The sequence below is a fragment of the Carassius carassius genome, chromosome 34, assembly GCF_963082965.1.
Source record: "Carassius carassius chromosome 34, fCarCar2.1, whole genome shotgun sequence".
Lineage (NCBI taxonomy): Eukaryota > Metazoa > Chordata > Actinopteri > Cypriniformes > Cyprinidae > Carassius > Carassius carassius.
The window spans coordinates 13,040,823-13,061,343 of record NC_081788.1 but is presented as its reverse complement, the minus strand read 5'-3'; the positions used below and the strand labels follow the sequence as shown (position 1 = coordinate 13,061,343).

The 20,521-nt window shown below is 37.9% G+C and overlaps 1 protein-coding gene across 7 annotated transcripts in view; it reads right to left on the bottom strand.

Moving 5' to 3' along the window:
• Nucleotides 1-20,521, bottom strand: part of LOC132114428 (GTPase-activating protein and VPS9 domain-containing protein 1-like) — a 53,347-nt gene that overhangs the window by 9,171 nt on the left and 23,655 nt on the right. The window contains exons 3-25 of one of the 7 annotated variants that reach the window (XM_059522534.1): nt 19,934-20,201; nt 19,075-19,650; nt 18,448-18,534; nt 17,886-18,020; nt 16,925-17,117; nt 15,486-15,566; nt 14,732-14,889; nt 14,168-14,297; nt 13,684-13,809; nt 13,416-13,589; nt 11,592-11,717; nt 8,971-9,105; nt 8,119-8,238; nt 7,371-7,448; nt 6,289-6,635; nt 4,622-4,709; nt 4,191-4,223; nt 3,469-3,540; nt 3,252-3,392; nt 2,354-2,483; nt 2,067-2,179; nt 1,541-1,700; nt 1,170-1,357 (exon numbers count right to left, since the gene is read on the bottom strand). In XM_059522534.1, the coding sequence (XP_059378517.1) occupies nt 1,170-1,357; nt 1,541-1,700; nt 2,067-2,179; nt 2,354-2,483; nt 3,252-3,392; nt 3,469-3,540; nt 4,191-4,223; nt 4,622-4,709; nt 6,289-6,635; nt 7,371-7,448; nt 8,119-8,238; nt 8,971-9,105; nt 11,592-11,717; nt 13,416-13,589; nt 13,684-13,809; nt 14,168-14,297; nt 14,732-14,889; nt 15,486-15,566; nt 16,925-17,117; nt 17,886-18,020; nt 18,448-18,534; nt 19,075-19,650; nt 19,934-20,201 (3,659 nt within the window). The remainder of the gene's footprint in view (nt 1-1,169; nt 1,358-1,540; nt 1,701-2,066; nt 2,180-2,353; nt 2,484-3,251; nt 3,393-3,468; nt 3,541-4,190; nt 4,224-4,621; nt 4,710-6,288; nt 6,636-7,370; nt 7,449-8,118; nt 8,239-8,970; nt 9,106-11,591; nt 11,718-13,415; nt 13,590-13,683; nt 13,810-14,167; nt 14,298-14,731; nt 14,890-15,485; nt 15,567-16,924; nt 17,118-17,885; nt 18,021-18,447; nt 18,535-19,074; nt 19,651-19,933; nt 20,202-20,521) is intronic. The other 6 variants (XM_059522535.1, XM_059522537.1, XM_059522536.1 and 3 more) reach the window with 6 other exon arrangements.

Here is a 20,521-nt window from a genome sequence, read left to right as displayed (position 1 = left end):
CCGCCCCGCAATAAAGTGCCAATTTCTTAACCCACCCCAACCCGACCCGCGGGTTATGAGACAACCCGCGCATCACTAGCGTTCACCATTTTACTATTCTTTGAAACAACAGGGGAGCGACTAGGAGAAATTGTCTTCTAAAACCGCCTGGAATCAACGGTGAGAAGAAATCATTTGCCAGTACAAGTCTTGTGATGAATGAGTTGATGAATTAATAATTTCTTTATGTACAAACTTAAAACAATCTTAAACTATTGGCTTTATTTCACATCAAACACAAGACAACTGTAAGCAAATAGTGTATAATTAATATCTAAATGAAATCTTATTCCATTTTATACAATAAAAATAAAAATGTACTTCAAATAAGAAACCTTGGACAAACTATGCAAACATTCCATTGACACAGAGAAAGGGACCGATGGCAGGCCAGCCGGTGTTCGTCTTTGGGAGAAAAATTAGCAGATTTTTTGTGTGTGTGTGTGTGTGTGTACTTCTAACATGTTTGGTTGGTAAAATAAATGTTGTAAATTCAAATCAGAGAGTCTTCCGTGTCTGGAATGGATGTATCCTTGAGTCAAGGATAACAATAATACAAGGTAACAATAAAATAATAACATTGTTTGAAATGGGTTTGGCTAGAAGAAAACTTTGGTTTCGTCTATACTTCTAGGTATTTGTAGTATATTGACTGGGTTAAATACAATGGCATTAATAAAAAGAGACTAAAATACAATTTTCATTGACTAAAAATAGACTAAATGTCATCAGTTCGTCAACTAAAACTAGACTAAAAAGAGTATGAACATGACTAAAACTAATAAATACTAAGATTACAGCTTCACACAAACAACACTAGCTGTAGCTACTCCAGACATTTTATTTTTTCTCTATTCTATATATCAGCTATATTCTGCATCTATATAAAATACATTTTTTATTTACAAATATCATATGTGCAAAATTTAGTGCTAAGTATTTTAGTGCTTTTACACTACTGTTCAAAAGTGTGGGGTCAGTATGATTTTTTATTATTTTTTTTTTAAATAGTTATTTAGCAACGATTGCTAAATTGATCAAAAGTGACAGCAAATCCATGTATAATGTTAAAAAGATTTCTATTTCAGGTAAAACCTGTTCATTTGAACTTTTTTATTCATCATACAGACCTTTGATGAAGTCAAGCATCTTTGACTCCATGTGTTCCAGGAGCAGTCGGACACAGACGGTGGTAAAGTAGCGGTTGGCCACTTCTTTATCTCTCAACACTCTCTGCAGGAGTCGCTCCAGATGAGCCTGAGATGTCTGCAGGCCTTGCCTGCACCGTGTCAGGTAGGCAATGTATGGAGCCCGTTTCCTAGTGCACAAAACCATCACAGCGCTCACTATGGAGTCATGCCCAAAAATATGTCAGCACAATCTTTTAATAAATGGTGATTCATTGTTGTGTGTGAGAGAAGTGAATAAAAGAGAGAAACAATGTGACTAAGTTAGTCAGACATGAAGAGAGAGTGAGAGAATAAGAGAGTAATGTGTGTACCTATAGTCCTCTGCCATGGCAGTGAGCAGTTTTCTGCAGGTGCGGGGGTCGAGGTGGCTGACGCAGCGCGTGGTCTCCTGGATCTGAGCCATCTGGTTCTTATCCTGCAGGTTAATGGCCTCCGCCAGCTGCACCTTCAGAAAGCACACGATCTCGTTGTCTGAGGAGAGAGAGGAAACAGGGGCCAGACATAAATGGACAGCATTTTGAACCTCAAAACCTATTGAACAGCTACTTTCACCCCATGTGTACAGATCTACGAAAACTTTAGTTCAGATGAAAGGTTCCCTTTAAACTGGACTAGTATAATAATAGGAATAAGAAGAAGAAGAACAACAATAATAATTTATAAAATAATAATAGGAATAAATAATATTAGTGTTAATAATAATCATTACAGTATTAAAATAGTATTCATTTATTATTGTCGTCATTATTATTATTATAAACTAAAAGAAACAACTTTGTAATAAGTAAAGCATAAGTCAAGAACAGATAATAGGAGATAGCATGGGTAATAAGTAACCTTCGGGATCTCCATGGTCTGGGAGACCATTACGTGTTGTTGCTGGTGGAATGATGGGAAATACAACAGAATCTGCAGAGCACAGCGCCAGGCGTAGCTTTTTCTTAATATCACTGCAGAGATACAACAGACAGATTATGCACACATAAGGTCAAAATTCACTCATCATTCTGATTCTGTTAAATGTTCATTGCCATTTTGCTTCCTGAGATTTAGACTTTCAGAATGTACTGATTTTACTTTCAAGAGAAAAAAAGTATGAGTTAGAATTTGTTTGTCTAAGAGACCTGAAGGAGAATGTCTTGTCTTGAGGGGGTGCTGTCTGACTGGCAGAGTCTGGAAGGTCATCTGCAGAGATGTTCTGCAGAGCTTCATCTTTAGGGGAATCATGCTCACTGTCTACCTCTCTACAAGGCTCTGTAAAAACAATGACAAAACAGCAGATGACTACCAGTTTCATTGATAAATTTTGTCTAACAGATAAAAGTAGAAGCAACCTAAGCAGTATTGGGAAAACAATTAAAAAAATGTAATCAAGCTACTCTTTAGGTAGTTATAGGAAAATATTTCCTCACCCCATTGCTATTCTAAGCACAAGATGCTAACAAAAGCTATTATACCCAAGTATTTAATAAAAAATAAATAAAAAAATGGATTCACTGATATATCTGTAAATTATTGATGATGTACTGAAGTTTAAGCCATATCAGCTTCCCAGGCTATTTAATGTCAGACACAGATTCAACACTGAATAAATTAAAAGAATATAATAAATTAGTCACTTTATAAAATTCAACTTGGAGAAAAAAAAAGACTAAGCAATTCTGTATATACATAAAAACTCCATAAAACATTATTTGTGATAAAAAAAATGACATCAAAAAGAAAAAAGTAATAGAAAACAAATCCTTTTGTCGGTCAGACCAAAAATACATTTCACAGCAAATGTTATTTATGTGACTCATAATTTATTTATTTACACGAACCATCTGCACAAACCAATTCACTCAAATTAATTGGACAATGAGGGGACACTATCTGAGAGGATAAGCTACAGTGTCTGTATCAGTCTAATATAAATTGTAAGAAGCATCAATACTTTTAATTATTTTCTCCACAATACTGAAGAAAGAGAGTGTGTACCAATTTCGTGTGTTTCTATGTCATAGTATGAATATTACAAACCTTGTCCAACATAAGTTCCAGCAAGTGCCCCATCGCTGTGAGTGGGTCGTCTCTCCATGATGTACTTGTACTTGTCCATTATTGCCTCCGCTGACTGGGTCTTAGAGCTCTGCCTGAGCGCTGAAGGCTCATCTGGTATACCTGAGATGCATACACACATGATCAGCTTGGACAATGGCTGCAGTGAGTGTATGATAAGAGTTAAATGGAATCAGACCTTGTGGTACCCTCTCCACTCCTTGCTCATCTTTTTCCGGCTTGTCCCGCTTTCGGAGCCCAGAGATCGGCACTGCAAAAAATTAAAGATGCAGTTATTCTCACAAAAATTGCACAAAGCTGCAGCCGTGCTCCTACAAGAGGGCAAACCTCAAGACACCGACCCTCTCCAGTCCACTGCACCAAATGGACGAACATTCTTTGAATATATTTGCTCCACACAGCCACTACAAAATATTCAGAAATGGGGAACCAAAACAAGAAGCATGTCACTACTAAGTGCAAACACAAAGATGTGTGACTCTGTGCTGCAGAATTCCATATGTATGGGCAAAAAAAAGAAAAAAAAAAAAAGAATGAGATTGTCTTTATATGACAAGTCTATGAAAATTTAGGTTCTGAAACCAAAATTTCAATAGTTAACTTCAATAGTTATATTATTTATTTTAGTTTTGACTTGACACCAACGTTCTGTAGTTTTTGTATCCCTACAGCAAATTATACATCTTTTTCAAGTGCATTCTTTTATAGAGTTCAACCACTACAAAATAAATAATGGAAATCCAAGATGGCTGCATGAATGAAAAGATGACGCTTGACTGAGCTTCATCACAGCTCTAGCCGTCACACAGTGGTGAAGAGAAGTCTACAGGGACTAGCAAATATTCGGGCTGCTAGTGTACAGCACTGACTGAGTGGGAGAGAGCTTGAAGAGTGGGTTACCTGGGAGTTCACCCTCTGCAGTCCAATAGAACACTGTGTGAGGAACACAGACAGCAACAGACAGGGTTGGGCTTCACACACAAACTTAGCGCCCAAGCCATGCTAAATGCTAATTTCTAGTTTGGCTGTCCAATTTTTTTTTTTTAATACTTTTAGTCTGCAAGGATGCATTAAATTGATCATAAGTGACATTAAAAACATTTATAATGTTACAATAGAATTAATAAATGCTGCTCGATTTAACATTCATCAAAGTGAAAAATGTGCACTTTATACACCAAACATTTAAACGTACATGGTAATTCCATACAAAACATCTTTACTGTAAAGTAATCAAGCATCTCAAAGAAAAGAATAGTCAATAGAAAACTTTTGATTTTTAAAATGATTAATATCTGTCTTAAAGAAGAAAAAGGAGTTAGGCTTCTCACCTTTAGGAATGGCAGGAACAAAGCGCTTCTTCCACCAGGGTCTGTTCCTGTCAGACTTCTCATCATCGCTATCTTTTCTGTCCTCGGACTGCACACATACAAAAACATGATTATTTAAAGTAGTTGTTCATTTAAAATTTTTCATTGTCAATTACCTGACCTCAAGTAACTCAAACCCTGAATGAAGAAAAATGTAGTAAAATTTTAATTAAAATTTTTGTAAGAAAGAAAGAAAAAGTGTAAATTGATCAAAAGTAACAGTAAAGAATGTATACGGTTACAAAATATATCTAATTTAAAAATATGCTGTTCTTTTGATCTTCAAATTCATTTAAAAAAATAAAATCATGGTTTTCACAAAAAAAATAAGTAGCACAAATGTTTTCAATATTGGTAATAATTAGTGCTGTCAACGTTAACGCGTTAACGCATGCGATTAATTTTTGTCTGGTTTAACGTGTCAAAATATTTAACGCAATTAATGCAGCATCCGTATTTTCTGCCATCCGTTGGCTAGCTTTACATTATATGATCACGCTCTTATTCATTTAAATGCTTTTAAACATTTCAAGCGTGGCAAGACAAAAGAGAATGCGCTGTCTGTGAATGCCCTTATGTGACACATACACACACACACACACAATGCATAGACACGGCGCCAGAATCCAGTTCTCTTAAGCGCTTGAACTAACAATAAACATCCCAAAGTGCCAGTTTTGTTGATTATCCTCATAAGAGCAATCTTAAATGATTTATATAAAGTCTAAAATGAACAAAAAGAGTTGTGAGAGAATGAGGCGAGATCCATAGACAGTATATAAACGGTGAGATCCGCATGTCTGTCTGCTCTTAAAGGGACAGCAGCCAATAAAGCTTCCTGTCAGTAAAGTTAAAGAACAAAGGGAACAGAGAAAATGACTTGCTGCTCTTGACTAAATAACTTTTGTAGCTTTAATAAGGATTAACTATTTAATTTATAGTTTATGCAGTGCAGACTGCATATAACTTTGATAACTTTATTAAATTTCTGTATATTTCCTAACTGTTAAGACAGGAAGGGCAGGAGTAAACATGACATTTATTATGTTAGCATTGTTTTAAGTTTACTTAAATTAAAAACTGTTATATTTTTGAAGCCTAATAATAAATGTAAAAAATAAAAAAAAATCAGTAGCTGTATTAATATCAGTAATACTGGCCTTCATTCATAAAAAGATGCCATTTAAACAAGTATTTAAAATATACTGTCTTTATGTTGTTTCTACATTAATTTGATTAACTGTGAAATTATTACATTAAAAAATATATTAAAAACGTACAAAAACATTTCTTTTTTTATTGCGATTAATTGCGATTAATCACAGAAAAAATGTGTGTTTAATCTAGTTAAAGTTTTTAATCGATTGACAGCACTAGTAATAATACAAAATATTTCTTGAGTAGAAAATAAGCATATTAGAATGCTTTCTGAAGGACATTGTGACACTGCAGACTGGAGTAATGATGCTGAGAATTCAGCTTTGCCATCATATGAATATAATTTTAAAATATAATAAAATAGAAACCAGTTATTTTAAACAACCAGTTATATTGTAATACTGATGCGGTAGTGCAAGTATACATGAATAATACAGATTAGACAAAACTGATAAATCCATCTTTCTCACTTCTCCTTTGAGTGAATCCTTGCTGGGCGAGGAGGTGGGTCCTGTGGAATAAGCCCCAGCCGGGTCTCTCTCCTCCATCATGGTCCTGCGGTTCAGTCCGGGGTCACTGGTGGGTCTGCGGCCAGCGGACATCACATCTGTGCTGCGGCTCCTGACCAGCCTTTCAGGGAAAGAGTGCCTCTGTTTGGGATGCTCCAGGTCACTCTGCACCAGGTGGGGGGCGAAGAGGGGTGGACGAGGCTCCTGGTAGCCTGTTATGCTGGCCTCTGGAATGGGCGGGTCAGGGGGAGGGTGAAGGGGCCGGGGATAGTGCACCTTGGGTCGCACGATGGTGCCAGTGGATGAACCTGCAAAGACATTTGACCCAAATTTAGAGGGTCTTTGCTTTTGGATTTAAATCGTGTCACTGGCTAAACTCTGTACCTGTGAGAAAACCGTTTTTGCAAATTGATATTTGCAGCATAACCTCCAGTTCTTGACAAACAAAACTAGAGCCAGGGTCGTGACATGACTTCTGTTTAACTAGCATTCATAAAAAAGGTTGCATGCACACTGTCAGCAGGAGTGTGTGTGTGTGTGTGTGAGAGAGAGAGCTTGAGAGCGCTGTCAGAGTCAGACAGACCTCAGGTGAAAGTAGGCCACCTGTTCCAAGGGTACAGCATCTCTGCTGTGTGCGTTCTAATGCCAGCCCTGTGCCACTAGCTCAGTGGGGACAGGCCACTGAGCCAAAACGCCTGCAGTGAGGTCTAGCAACCTGTCATCCCCTCACCTTGCCCCACACACACGTATTTCTCACAGTGTCTCTCCAACACACATTTATGCAATTTTCTATTGTAGATTTGTAGGCTTAAACAACCACAAATCAAATTTAGCCTATAAACACCAACATAATAAAACCCTATATTCAACTAGAATGGGCCATAATATAAAAGAAATCCGGCAAGCGCTTGCTTTATTTCACAGCGCACACACTGTTTAGTGGGCTTTTGTCATTAGGCACATTAATGGCACTTCTTTCTAGCTCTTACATGTGTGTGTAAGTACTGCATTCTACAGCAGTGCATGCTGGGAAGTGACATTACCTTCTCCAGAGGAGAGGGGATCGAACATGGCCAGCAGTGAATCTGTTTGAGAGGGTGCGCAGGATTGACTGTGAGCTCCTAGAGAGGTGGAAGAATGGAGGGGTGCATAAAGGGATAAAGTAAATGAGTGATCCTTTATAGTTTACAGAGCCTAACAAAACTCACAACAAATTTTGATTTAAACTTGAACCAAGATGCACCAAGTTATTACGTTGATATGTTTTGCTGGCTCTTTTCATCTTTAAACAACATATGTCAGCATTATGCTGTCTGCTACCCCTTTCCAATAAACTTGTGTACAACATTATTAGACACCCAATGAAAAAATACAGGTTCACTGATATTAAAATTCAGTCTGATAAAGAAGAGCCAGTTATTATATAAAATGTTATGGCCTTTGGTCAATAACATTAGCCATTTTTGTTTTTTGAAAGAAGTCTCTAATGCTCACCAAGGATGCATTTATTTGTTCAAAATATAGTACAGTAATATTAGAAGGAAAAAAACATTTAATCAATATAAAATGTTCCCTAAGTCTTTATTTATTTTGATTGATTTAATGCATCCTTCCTGAATAAAAGTATTAACATCTTTCAAAAACCTACAGACCCCAAACTTTTTAAAGGCAGGTGTCTACTCTACTTATATGCTTACATCTTAAGGAGTAAAACTTTGTTAGTGCATCTCTGTGAATAAAGCAGTGTGTGTGTGTGTGTGCCCAATCAGTCACTTGATTATTTGTTTGTACCATGAGCAGAGTCCTCTCCATCTGGGCTGGTCACGGAGTCTTTGCCTCCAAAATCTGAGCTGCACTCTGAGCGTAGGTCTTCAATCTTATTGGGGATGTCCTCTGATGTGGCACTGATGCCTGCACAAACAATATGTAACAAATCAGCAAAGCCTCCAATTATAAAGCACAGAAATAAATATATTGTGTATAGAGCTGTGAAGTAGTTTGGTTTGTCAAAGAGGAAACTTTGGCATGACATACCATCTCTGATACAAAGGAACAAATGAAAAAAACAAAAAAAAATAAATAAAATAAAACACTGTTCTGCTGCCTTAGCAAAACAAGCTTACGGTTGACTGTGCATATGTCTCTCAGATATCCAGAATAGTTCAGAGAATAAGCAAAAGTCTAGCGTGTAAGTGATGGAGTGGTTACATCTCATTTCTAGCTCTTCATGGAAGCGAGGAAACCATGCCAATGCTCCCTTGATCACACAAAGAGGGCAGGAGATTCCCCAGGGAGGTCAGAGTAGGTGAACGAGAGATGGAAACGGCAAGATTGAATAGTGGAGGAATGAAAAGGCGATCCATCTGCCAAAGTCCTCAGGTAAAACTCCCCACAAGTAGTCTTTTGGGAGTTTGCCGTTGTCTTACATGGCTATTCGTCTTCATCAGCATGTCAGGGAAGAATAGTCGCTGAATAAAGAACTCAGTGAGGCAGAGAACAACATTCAAATGTGACATGCATAATTTTAAAACCTTTGGATTGTTGAATTCTGCAAATTCATGTTTGCTCAATTCTGCAACTCCAGATTGACAGCGTTTGCTCATTTGAATGCATTTAGACGATTAGGCTTTTGTGTATGTGTACCTGAAACAACACTGAGTCCCGGGGTGCTGGGTCGGGAGCTGACCTCTCTGACCTCGGTGTCATCTGAAGTGCTACCCACACCTGAGCAGCTCTCCAGCTCCTGCAGTCGCTCTTCCTGCTTCAGGTCTGCAGCTTCTGCAACACAGATTCATTAACTGTAGAAAACGGTGTATCCACACACACATAAACACACCCAGGACATCGCCATGGAGGACTCTCATTTACATGCTCAATTGTAATAATGCAGGTCTCAATGGTCTTCAAAGTCCACTTTTCCACTGCCTAGAACTGAAACAAACCCCAGCAAAGGAAAAAAAAACTATCACTTATTCTCTCTTTCTAGTGTTTGGGATGCAAAACGGGCAGGGAGACAAGACCACACACAGACTGCCGTATGCCTGATACTGGCACAGTCTGGTTTTACATTATTTCTGATTCACAATTGCATGATTCAAAACATAATCAGCCCTGTTAACAGGAATATCAAATTTCAGTAATGGACACCAATCTCATTTAACCTTTTAGCCAGCACCAGAACGCGGGCATCCTGAACGCCCCTAAACTCGCACGTGTCAGTGTTTACGAATAGATTAAATGAAACGGGACAAATTTAATCTTGACAAACTATGTATCATTATAAATATCTAAGCCTCAAGCATCGGCGACAGATCGCTGTTTTTCAATGGAAAGCTTATAAAGACTGTATTTGCTACATTTGTGTAAGCAGTAGGGATATGCCGGTATCGTATTTTCCTGTTGCGGTTAATTGATAATGCTTTTATCACGGTATACAGTATTATCACGGTATTGAAATTTTGTTAGGTAGAGAACTTTCAGCTGTGAGTCCCATAATGGGGGGTGCTGGCTAACAGGTTAATTTTTTTAATTCCCGATACAACAACAAAAACTTATCCTACTGAACTGCTACTGGTTTAATTAAAAAGTTAAATGTTAAATATGTTAATTGTCAAAATGAACTAAAACAATATGTTATTAAAGTGTTTATTCAAGTAAATGGTCAGTAATAAAAGAAAAAGAGCAGTGAATAATGTCAATTAAAATTTCATTATTATTTATTATTATTATTATTAAGGCTGTATTGACATTTTAAAGGTGACATCAGATGCCCATTTTCCACAAGCAGGTATGATTCTTCAGGGTCTTCGTGAAATGTCAGCAACATACTTTGTTTAAAATTCCTCAGAGGTCATGTAAAACTTTTTACCTCGTCAAAAACAGTTCTGTTCACTGTGTCCTGTTTCCGTTCATGTCTCTTTAAATGCTAATGAGCTCATTCAGAAAGCAGTCTGGAGTAAAAAGATTGGGGCAGACATAGACACATTAAGGTAGATCAGGGGGTGCATTCCCTTCAAAAACAAAAGTAATCCACTGCGTCTTCAGCAGCTCAGATGTCGGGGGTAAATGACCACTGTTATGTTCATTCTTACATCCAACAACAAAACACCTCAATAGCTTAGGAGACATTCTTATCTAATCCTGCTGTGGCATCGAAACAATGGCGGACTGTTTACAGCTCACTCAGGACGGGTCTATGCTAAAACTGTCACAGTGTCTGGGTTGTGTCCCTGGGTTTCCACTAGATGTCCCCCTTTCTCACGGTGTCTGTCACCTTATCACTTCCTGTTCCCTTATTTGGTCACCTTCCTCCTTGTTGAGTAATTGATTGTTCCCCACCTGTCTCCTGTTCCCTCATTATCCTTCTGTGTATTTATACCCTGTCTGTCTGAGTCTGTGTTACGGAGTCCTTGTTTAATGTTGAGAGTTATTCATGTCCGTCGCTTCTTGCCTTGTCTTGCCTTACCTTACCTTGTCTTCGTGTCTTGTTTATGTTATGTTTGGATGTTCTGGTTTTGACCCTGCCTGGACTGTTTACCCCTTTGGATTACCCCTTGAATAAATGACTTACCTGCAATTGGTTCCCTCTCCTGTGTTTCCAGTAACACTGATCGTGACAAAAACGGCAGTGTACATCAATAGTCGTGGAAGGGGCCAGTGCAAAGTGATGTAACTTTGCCAATAATCTGTGAACGGCTTGCTCTGAGAAAGTGATTATGATTCATGGGGATTTAAAAACAAGTGCTGGGTGGATTTTTATCATTATAGGGTGATTGTGTAACCACACTGCCAACACACAATTAAGTTCAAACACCATGTAAAAGTGAATTTTGCACCTGAGTCCCAAAGCATAGATCCAATGCTTTAATACAAATGTTTTCTTTATTTGCTTTTTTTGTTTTTTGTCCCACTTGATTTATTCACAAAGTTTGTAACAGAGTTACAAAGTTGTTACAAAGTGTGTTTGTAAAATCTGTTATCAAAATTGTAACAGAAATTACGAGATATAATATATATCCTATGTATGGCGTGAAGTATGGTGGGGCAGTGGAGCATGTAAGCGACAACTGCACCACACACCGCTCTTATGTCCAACGGAGGAACTCCAGAAGTATCAGGTTCTGTTCCAGTATCAAATCATTGAGGGTGCTTTTGAAATTAGTAAGGGTGCTATAGCCTTCATGCACATCATATTTTGTCAAGAGCATTTATATGCGAATGTCACTCCACACACTGAACCATTCTTGAACGGGTTCAACTCTCACCTGAGTCACTCGGCAGAACCTCCACACTCCACGCCTCACTGGTTGTCTCAGAGATGGTTGAACCGTATGGGTCCAGAAGCACCGGCAGACACAGCATGCTGCCCAATGCATTCTCTGCAGCAGCCCCTGAGGAGAACACACATTAGAAAGACATGTGTATGAGGCGTCAGTGATCTAAAGCAGTAGGCAGACTGCAACAGGAATGGCCAAAGGTTAATTGCAGCCTCCCTCCTCACACAAAGACCAAGAAACACGTACACAGTATCAACAGGTTATGATTTTGAGATGTGGATCAAGCCGAGCATCACTCATAACCTCATTATTCTCTAAACCAGCACCCCACACAACACCTCCTCTCTCTGCAACACTCTCAACAGGAGCTAACGCCTAAAAAGGCAGAAGAATGGAGAGGGAGAGCAGGAAAGGGAGGGGGAGAATAAACCGCTAGCATGACCGGGCGGAAACAGAGATCATGAGCACTCTGTATGAAGCTCTCCACAGGTCACGTCTTCCCACATACACACACATATGTATGTGCACAAGGGCAGGTTTGTTGGGCCTGCAGGAGACCTTTCCCCGCTGGCCCTGTTTACAGTGAGTGAGGCAGGGGCTCTGGGCCGCTCGTCTTTCAGGTGCATGATTAAATGAGTGGCACCCGCAGTAGTGAAACAATTAGAATTTCTGCCTCATTATCATGGTAATCTTATCAGTGGGATAATGAGGTATTAATGGATATTTAATGTGTATCTCATAACCCAATCCCTCGGAGAAAACACATAAGGAAATCGCTGTAAATTCACTTAATGATGGAAAAGTCCCCCAACGCCATATTCCGAGGAATGAAAAATGAAGGATGCAAATTAGAAAGAACCAAGGTCAATAAGACTGAAGGGACTGTGTGAATGTCAGAGAGGGAGGCGAGAAAGAGAGAGAACATGGAAGACAGAGTGAAAAGAAGGGGTGGAGGGAGCTAGACTGATTGAAATACACGGAGAAGGGTGGAATGTTTAGGGATGAAATGAGAAGCAGTTTTAGGTTGTTCTGCACACTACTCTGTTCCTGAACAGAAATTTTACACACACTGGATATTTTTTTAGTCAATAAGCCTAACCCTATAGTTTTGTCTCAATTTAAGAAAGCATGACTTAAAGACAGTTTATTTAGTCAAGACTGACTGGGAGTTAAAACAAATAAATGATCCTAAATTTTGGAAACTGGTTTCAGATTTTGTCTAAATGAGCATTATTGCAATTATACAACAGTGATCTAATTTGAAAGTTTAAAACAATTTATAGAAAACTGTTCCATTTTACCACAATAATAGCAATCATATACTAATAGCAATCATATACAGTTTAAAGTTGATCAATATTCAGTATTTGTAAATGGCATGTACATACATGTATATATATCAATACATACATATACAGGTAATTAACTAGTTGATATTATGTAAATGTAACAATTTAAACAAAATGGCTAAAATGACAAATAATGTGTATATAAAAATATAATTATAGAATAGAGTACCATTAACAGAATCCAGAGAAGTGCAACTTTTCAGCAAACCACAGGATGGCAGTAATGGATTAGCTAGCCACTATGCCAAAAGGAACATTTTCTCAGGGTGTAATTTGTCAAACTTATCAAATGTGTAATTTGCTCTTAAATCCAAAACAAAATGTTTGCAATCCAAGATCAAAACCAACTCTAAAACTAAAACTTAAATTTCAATTGCAAAGAGAGAAAAACTTCAGTTTATGGTTATATGAACTTTATACGATCTATAGGAAACTAACGCACTGTAAAGTACATCACTGTTACCTGCTATCTCCTGAAGTCGGTCCTCATCCATGTTGGGATCAAAGTCACTGCCCAGGACGTCAGTGCTCCAAGTCTCACTGACCGTCTCTGAAATGTCTCTGTCTTCTGTTAGTCCCATCAGGTCCCGAATCTCGAACTTACGAAGCTTATCGTCCAAATTATCCTGTGTAGTGGCTACGTAAAGAACAAATCAAAGTAATAATCAAGCTACACCACTCTAACAGAACATTTCTACAAGAAATCAGATTTCATTTGTTGCTGGAGTCACCTTGTTCATGTTCCAGTAGCTGCAAGGCCTCTGCACCATTGCTACCAGACGGTCCTGGTCCAACTTCTGACACAGACTCTACCTCCAAGTCCAAAGAAGAAACTGAATTGGAGCGGTTAGACGGCCCTGCAGACAGACAACATTTATTAATATTAACTAATGTACTACTACTCTTCTTAGTTACGTCGTTGATGTGTTTAGCCAACAGAACAACTTACTGCAAGAATAGTCAACAAAACAAAACAGTTTCTATCCATGTCTGGGTTGGTTGTGTGAAAAAAAAAAATAATAATAATAATAATAAAATAAAATATATAAAACATTTTGATAAAAAAAATTAAGAGAATAAGAGAAATAAACTACCAATCTTTTACATCTCAATTCATTAAAAAGGTAATGGCAAATGGAAAATAATACAGGTCAGGTGGATATGAAACCGTTTATGTACAACGGTGTCATCTGCTGGTTGTCTGGTGAAACACACCCTCAGAAATGCCCTCCAGGTTGTCACTGCAGAGTGAGAAGCGCAGCGTTTTGTCAGGTTTGCCATGCAGTTTGGTGTCATCAACAGGGGCGTCTCCTTGTCCACCATCTCCAAGATGCAGAGTCAGAACCTAAACACAGACACATAAGTCTCTTACCAATATCACTATACAAGTTAGTTACAGTAGGAAAAACATTTATTTGATCCCCTGCTGATTTTGTAAGTTTGAAGGGTCTGTCATTTTAATGGTAGGTATATTTTAACTTAGAGACAAAATACCAACCAAAAAAAGAAAAAAACATTATATAGAAAAAACATTATATAAAGGTTAGAAATTGATTTGCATTTCAGTTATTGAAATAAGTGATCCCCTACCAACCAGCAAGAGCTCTGGCTCCCACAGACTGGTTATGACACCAGACACCATTAAAATAAACCTACCATAAAAATGTCTTTGTTAGTGGGTAAACTTACAAACTCAGCAGAGGATCAAATGAGTATTTCCCCACTGTAACTACTACAATTTTACCTTGACAGCATGACAAATTGACTAAAGATTCTGACCTCGTTTTCAGACATCATCCCAGGTACGGTCTGCAGTGAGGTCCCCAGCGAGATGACTAGCACTTCTTCAGGTGTGACCTCCTGCAGAGACTCCAGAGAGCTGGCTTCAATCTCACCCTCCTGGGCCATGTTAGTTCGGCTTCGGCTGCGAGAGCCTGCTGGGTGAGGGAGAGTGGGAAGGGAGACAAACTGTAAGGGTTGGAGGAACAGCAAGGCTGCTAAGTGTGTTAGCAAAAGCCTGCATGAGCGGGACTAGCATTCACAAATGCTCAAAAACATATTTAAATGGAAACAATAGCATGATAGTGAACAAATTTTTAAAGGCAATATATATTTTACAGATAACACTTTAAAACAATGAACACATTTTGTTCCAGACTGCTTATGGACAAATTGGACTGCCCCTTTTTATGGCTGATGAAACCTTTTTGAATGATTTTGAAACCTGCAAGATTTGAATGTCTAATGTATTCTAATGTAGAAAACAGTTAGTGTGGAATATGGTGAAAAAGGTGCAGGCAAATCTTCCAAATTTATGACACTCAAATTTCTTGCTTGTCTGAGCAACTTCAACTACGTTTACATCCCCAGGGGCAAGAAATGCAGCCCAGATGTGCTACAGCGAGAAGCAAAATACATAGCTGGGACACACACTGCAGACACAGCAAGCGCTGGCAAAGCATGGCTGAAGTGGTGAGAGGCTGGACGGGGTATTTGTACATGTCGGTCACGGCAGTCTGTCAGGGTTACCCACCAAATGGGGTCACTAAGGGTATATGAGCGGACAGGGCAGTGGCAGAGGGCTCCCAACACGTTATGGCTGCCAACTGTTGTCCTGATGTTCATTGGCAGCAAGGCAAGAAAAAAGGTGGAAGTCAGAGAGTTGGTGGATAAGATAAACCGTGTGTAAAAGATCAGTAAATGAGTGTAAGAACAGACTTAGTTAATTAATAGAAGACCACAACTAGTGTTCATGTCTGGGTGAGTTGTAAAGAAGAGATATTAGCTCAATTCTAGCAACCTTATGACTCTCTATCCTTAAGCCTCCCATGCTCATTACTGATTTCAATATTATTTTGAATAGATTAAATAGATATAATGGGTAAAATCATAAATACTAAATGATACTAAATTAAAAATTGATATTTTTTTTATCATTTTAAATCTACATTTCTTTGACCTAGTTTTAAGATTGCAATCTCTGTGCAAGATAAATGGAATGCCAGCTTAGATTTTTTTGGTGAATTAAAAAAAATATATTATTATATATTTATAAATTATATTATATTATATTATTATTATTCTCATCATCCTCCTATCTAATAATAACAAATAGTAGTAGTATTATCTTGTATATCTTACTATTAGTAGTAGCAGTATTATTTAATATTCTTATATACAAATAAGAATTAGTGGCAGTTTATTTATTTATGTTTTAATGCCATATAAGCAACCATGGCTATATTCATGGCAACATCAACAGTAACATTTCAATACATTATTTTAATTAGTAGTAGTAGTAGTAGTAATAGTATCTTATAACAATAATAATAGTAACAATAATAAATTATTGTCATCCATTCTTGAATAAAATATTTTTATTATTACTACAATATCATCTATTTATTGGCGGGGTGGTGCTAGCGCAGTGGATAAGACACATGTCTTTGGTGTGAGAGACCCGGGTTCGAATCCATTGTGAGACACCAATGTGTCCCTGAACAATACACTTAACCCCTAGTTGCTCCAGAGGTGTGCGACCTCTGACATATGTGGCAATTGTAAGTCGCTTTGGATAAAAGCGTCAGCTAAGTGAATAAATGTAAATGTAAATTTAAAAATCCCAAGTGTTCATCCTCAACCACACAATCATATGAACAGCCAGTAACTAACAACACAAGATTTAAGTTTCACATCCGTAGAGCACAAAACTTACTTTCAATATGAACATTTAAAGAAACTTGCAGTTCAATAAGTGAGTCAGATGTTGATTCAATGCCCTTCTTGACTGACTCATTGGGTTCATTAAGTGAATTAAATTTCATTATTTTTGAACAATTTCAAAGAATCAGAATAGAGAGTCAATTATTCTTGTATCGGATTACACCGGACTGCACTTTCTGTAATCAGAGGCTTAGACTCGGCAGAATCTGCAGCAATCAACATGCAGTAAAGTTAATTTAGAAGGAATACCAATAGGGAGTCTGTTCTTCTTGTTGGCGGGTGTGGTAACTGGGGAGAGCTGGGGCGTGTTCGAAGGTGTGAGCTCCAGACTGTTGCTCTTTGTCGTGCGGGACTGAGGTACATGGGCTATTAGGGTTTCCAGAGCCAGGTGGTCTTCTTCTCTGAGCTGATCTCCTGCAGTGACACTACGCACAAAGTCCACCTGAACAAAGAAATGAGGTTAAGACATTTCTTTCTTTCTTTTTGGCACAAACACACTATCAAACAATCACTCTAAGTTGATACCTTGTAAAATAAGGTTTGCAAAGATGTACTATAAGCTTTCTTTATGTGTTCAGGTAATTTTTTAACTCATTCTTAATCAATGGTAATTAAAGCAGGTGGGCCTCATTATTCAGCTATCATCATTAGTGAATTTGAAACAGTGAGTCTAATGCAATAACAACATAGAAGTCGGCTAATTGGCTCTGTAAATGACAGTGAGCTGATGAACATCTTGCTGAACATGCAGAGAAGAAAAACAGAGAAACAGAGGGTTATTGGCTCTTGGCAGTGTTGGACAGAAAGAGTTAAAGCATTAGGACTGTAAAGGTATGCAGTATTACTGTTCCTGCTATATTAGTGGGACAGGTTTGGGCATGTTCTGTTGAGGTTTGCAAGAGGGTGAGGTAGACAAGTCATTTTTCATTGATCTGAATCTTCTGTAAAAGCTGAGTTGCAAACTATAAACATTTTCATAAAGACTTCACATTTCAGGAAGGAAAAGGATGTGAAACTGCAAAGAAATTTTTTATACAAGTCATAGTGCAACTTGTTACAAAACTGCTGTCCAATATTTCAGACGGATGTGATTTCACTGTGACCACGTGAACAGCCCAAAGATCATTTGTACTTTTGATGACGGAATCATAAAAATCTGACGTAGTTTTGATTTCCTTCCACACATCTCTTTCTTCACTGCATTACATACCAGAGCAAAAAGCTGATTATGAGTCATGTAAACCACCGTCAGTGTGAGGCCCTCTAGTAAATTCATTGACGACATAGGTGGAGTCTCGACAGCTCTTCCACCAATGACAACGTCCAAAAACGCAGCAACACACATCTAAAAAGACAGAAAAGCTGCAATGAGTTAATCCCCAAAAAGAGTGTTGGAATATGTTATTGAACCATTAAACATTCCCTGGTCATGATTGCAATAGCATACTACTACCGTAATACTATTTCTGTAATATGCACAATGTACCCAGATGACATTTCCTAAAATATTATTTAACTTTTAAAATAATGGAGTATGTGCAACAACAATTACATTTTGTGGTAAATTTGTATTGAGAATCGAAAAATTTTACTGGAGTTGGCTGGTTTCTGCTACTGAGATTTTGCTAAATTGAGATTTAGGAAACTGGCCAGTGTGCAATACACCAACAGCCTATGTTTGTCATCATATGGCAACAAGATGAGGAAAACAAAATAGATGAGAAAGACGATCAGAAACAAAGGAGCTATTTAATTCTGGGTTTGTCTCTTACCTTATCAAACTTGGATAAACTGCTTTTACGTCGAGGATCTCCATCATCTGCATCAGACATTGCTAACTGCTGCAACAACTGCCCCACCTAAAACATCAAACTAGGTTTTATTTTTTAGATTATATTAATATCACAGACAGACATAAACCACACTAACTATTTGTGTCAGAAAAAGTGTTGTATTGAATTATGACTGGATGTCTTTCTATAGTGTCGCCTGTGCTAGCCATATGAAAAAGCAAACAATCACAGTACAAATTATGAACAAATTATTATTATAATTGTTTTTATTGAATTAACATTTGACTCACTGAACTGCAAGTCATAACTTTCATCAATATTTCATAAAAAAAAAAAATGTATATATATATATATATATATATATATATATATATATATATATATATATATATATTATGGTTTGAAAGTATATTATGGAAGTGGTTTGTGGAACTTAAAAATTAAAATGACCAAACAATGTTTTTAATGACAAATATTTAAATACAAAAAAAATTATATTTTTCACTCATATATATATTGTCATACTCTCGGCATTTTAAATCTAGCCGACCTCCTTACAGTTGTTTGTAATATAATGGTAATGATTCAAACACCATTCTTCTCTACCTGCATGAGGTTGAAACGTGCCACCTCATTGATAGGTGCATCGGAGATGATGCCATACTGTTCAGGGTTGACGATGGCTGGACAGATGAAGCATGTGAGCAGCAAGTCGGTGCACATCATCCTCACCTCCCCGACCTCTAACCTCTCCACACGTGCCAGCGTCTTATACATCTGAGAAACAATCCAGCGCAGACTCTGTGGGAAGCAATAGGTGTTCTGTTTCAGGTAGTTGATAAAGGTATTGACCAGGGCCACCAGTTTGGCTTCGTTGGCCTCCACCGCTGCCTGAACTTTTCTCCGGTACTCATCTGTGCCTTTTTCCCCAAACAGGCGCTCCTGCTGGGCCGGGGTAAAGCGTTCTATCAGCTTGGCTGGATCTGTCTCTAGATGGTCCTCGTCCTCCACCAGCAACTGCATGATGGGCTCGTGGAGGGTTGCAGTGAGGAAAAGCTTAGCTGAATACAGGCCCTCTGAGAAGAGTTTGAAGAGGATGCTGAAGGCACAAGTGCCTCGCCGTAACAGACGACGAGGGTTGTCACTTTCCTTTAGCTCAAATTCCACCAAATAACGTAGCACCTGGACAGAGTAGGACAGTACACAAGAAAAGAGTTATAAATGGTATAAATATCTAATCCTTAACATATCAAATAAAAAATAAATATTCATATATATTCAGTTATTAATTTGTAATTTTTTTTATTTAATTATTATTATTATTATTATTTATTATTATTAAAAAGTATAATTAATAAAATATATATTAAATAAATACTTCATATAATAATACAAAAAATATGTATTATAATAAATAATACAAAATATATATTTGTACCACGACACACATGTATATTCTATGTACCTGCAGCAGGTAGCATTCATCTTCTTGCATGATGCAGTTGCCATAGAGTGAGGTGAAGACTGTGTGTATGACCCCCTGTGTGTGTTCATGACCGAGTCTCTCTCCTGCCACCAGACAGGATGCCACCAATCGCGGGTTCTCCCTCAAGCGGCCCAGGAACTCCCCATAGATGCTCTCCTGAAAGCCAAGTGTCTTATAACCATCCACAAACTGTGTGTCCTCCAGAAACTTGGCATGCTGACAGCATTCTGCAGGAGAGGCCTCCGCACTGGAAAGGAAAGAGACGCATTTAGAGAAATGTAGAAAATCATGTAAATAAAACTGCTCACGGTGGAGATACACTGGAAATTCCTGATGTATGTGTGCACTTGGATGGGTTAGATGCAGAGCACAAATTCCAAGTATGGGACACCATAATTGGCCACACATCACGTCCTTTCCTTTTTTTTCAGAATGAATGTGCAATTGTAATTCAGATAAAGAAATATCTCAATACTATTTGCTGGCTGGTTACTCCAACTAGTCAATACAAGTTTATAAAATCCCCACTGAATATCAAAGTGACTGTCCTGTATGAACTTGAACATT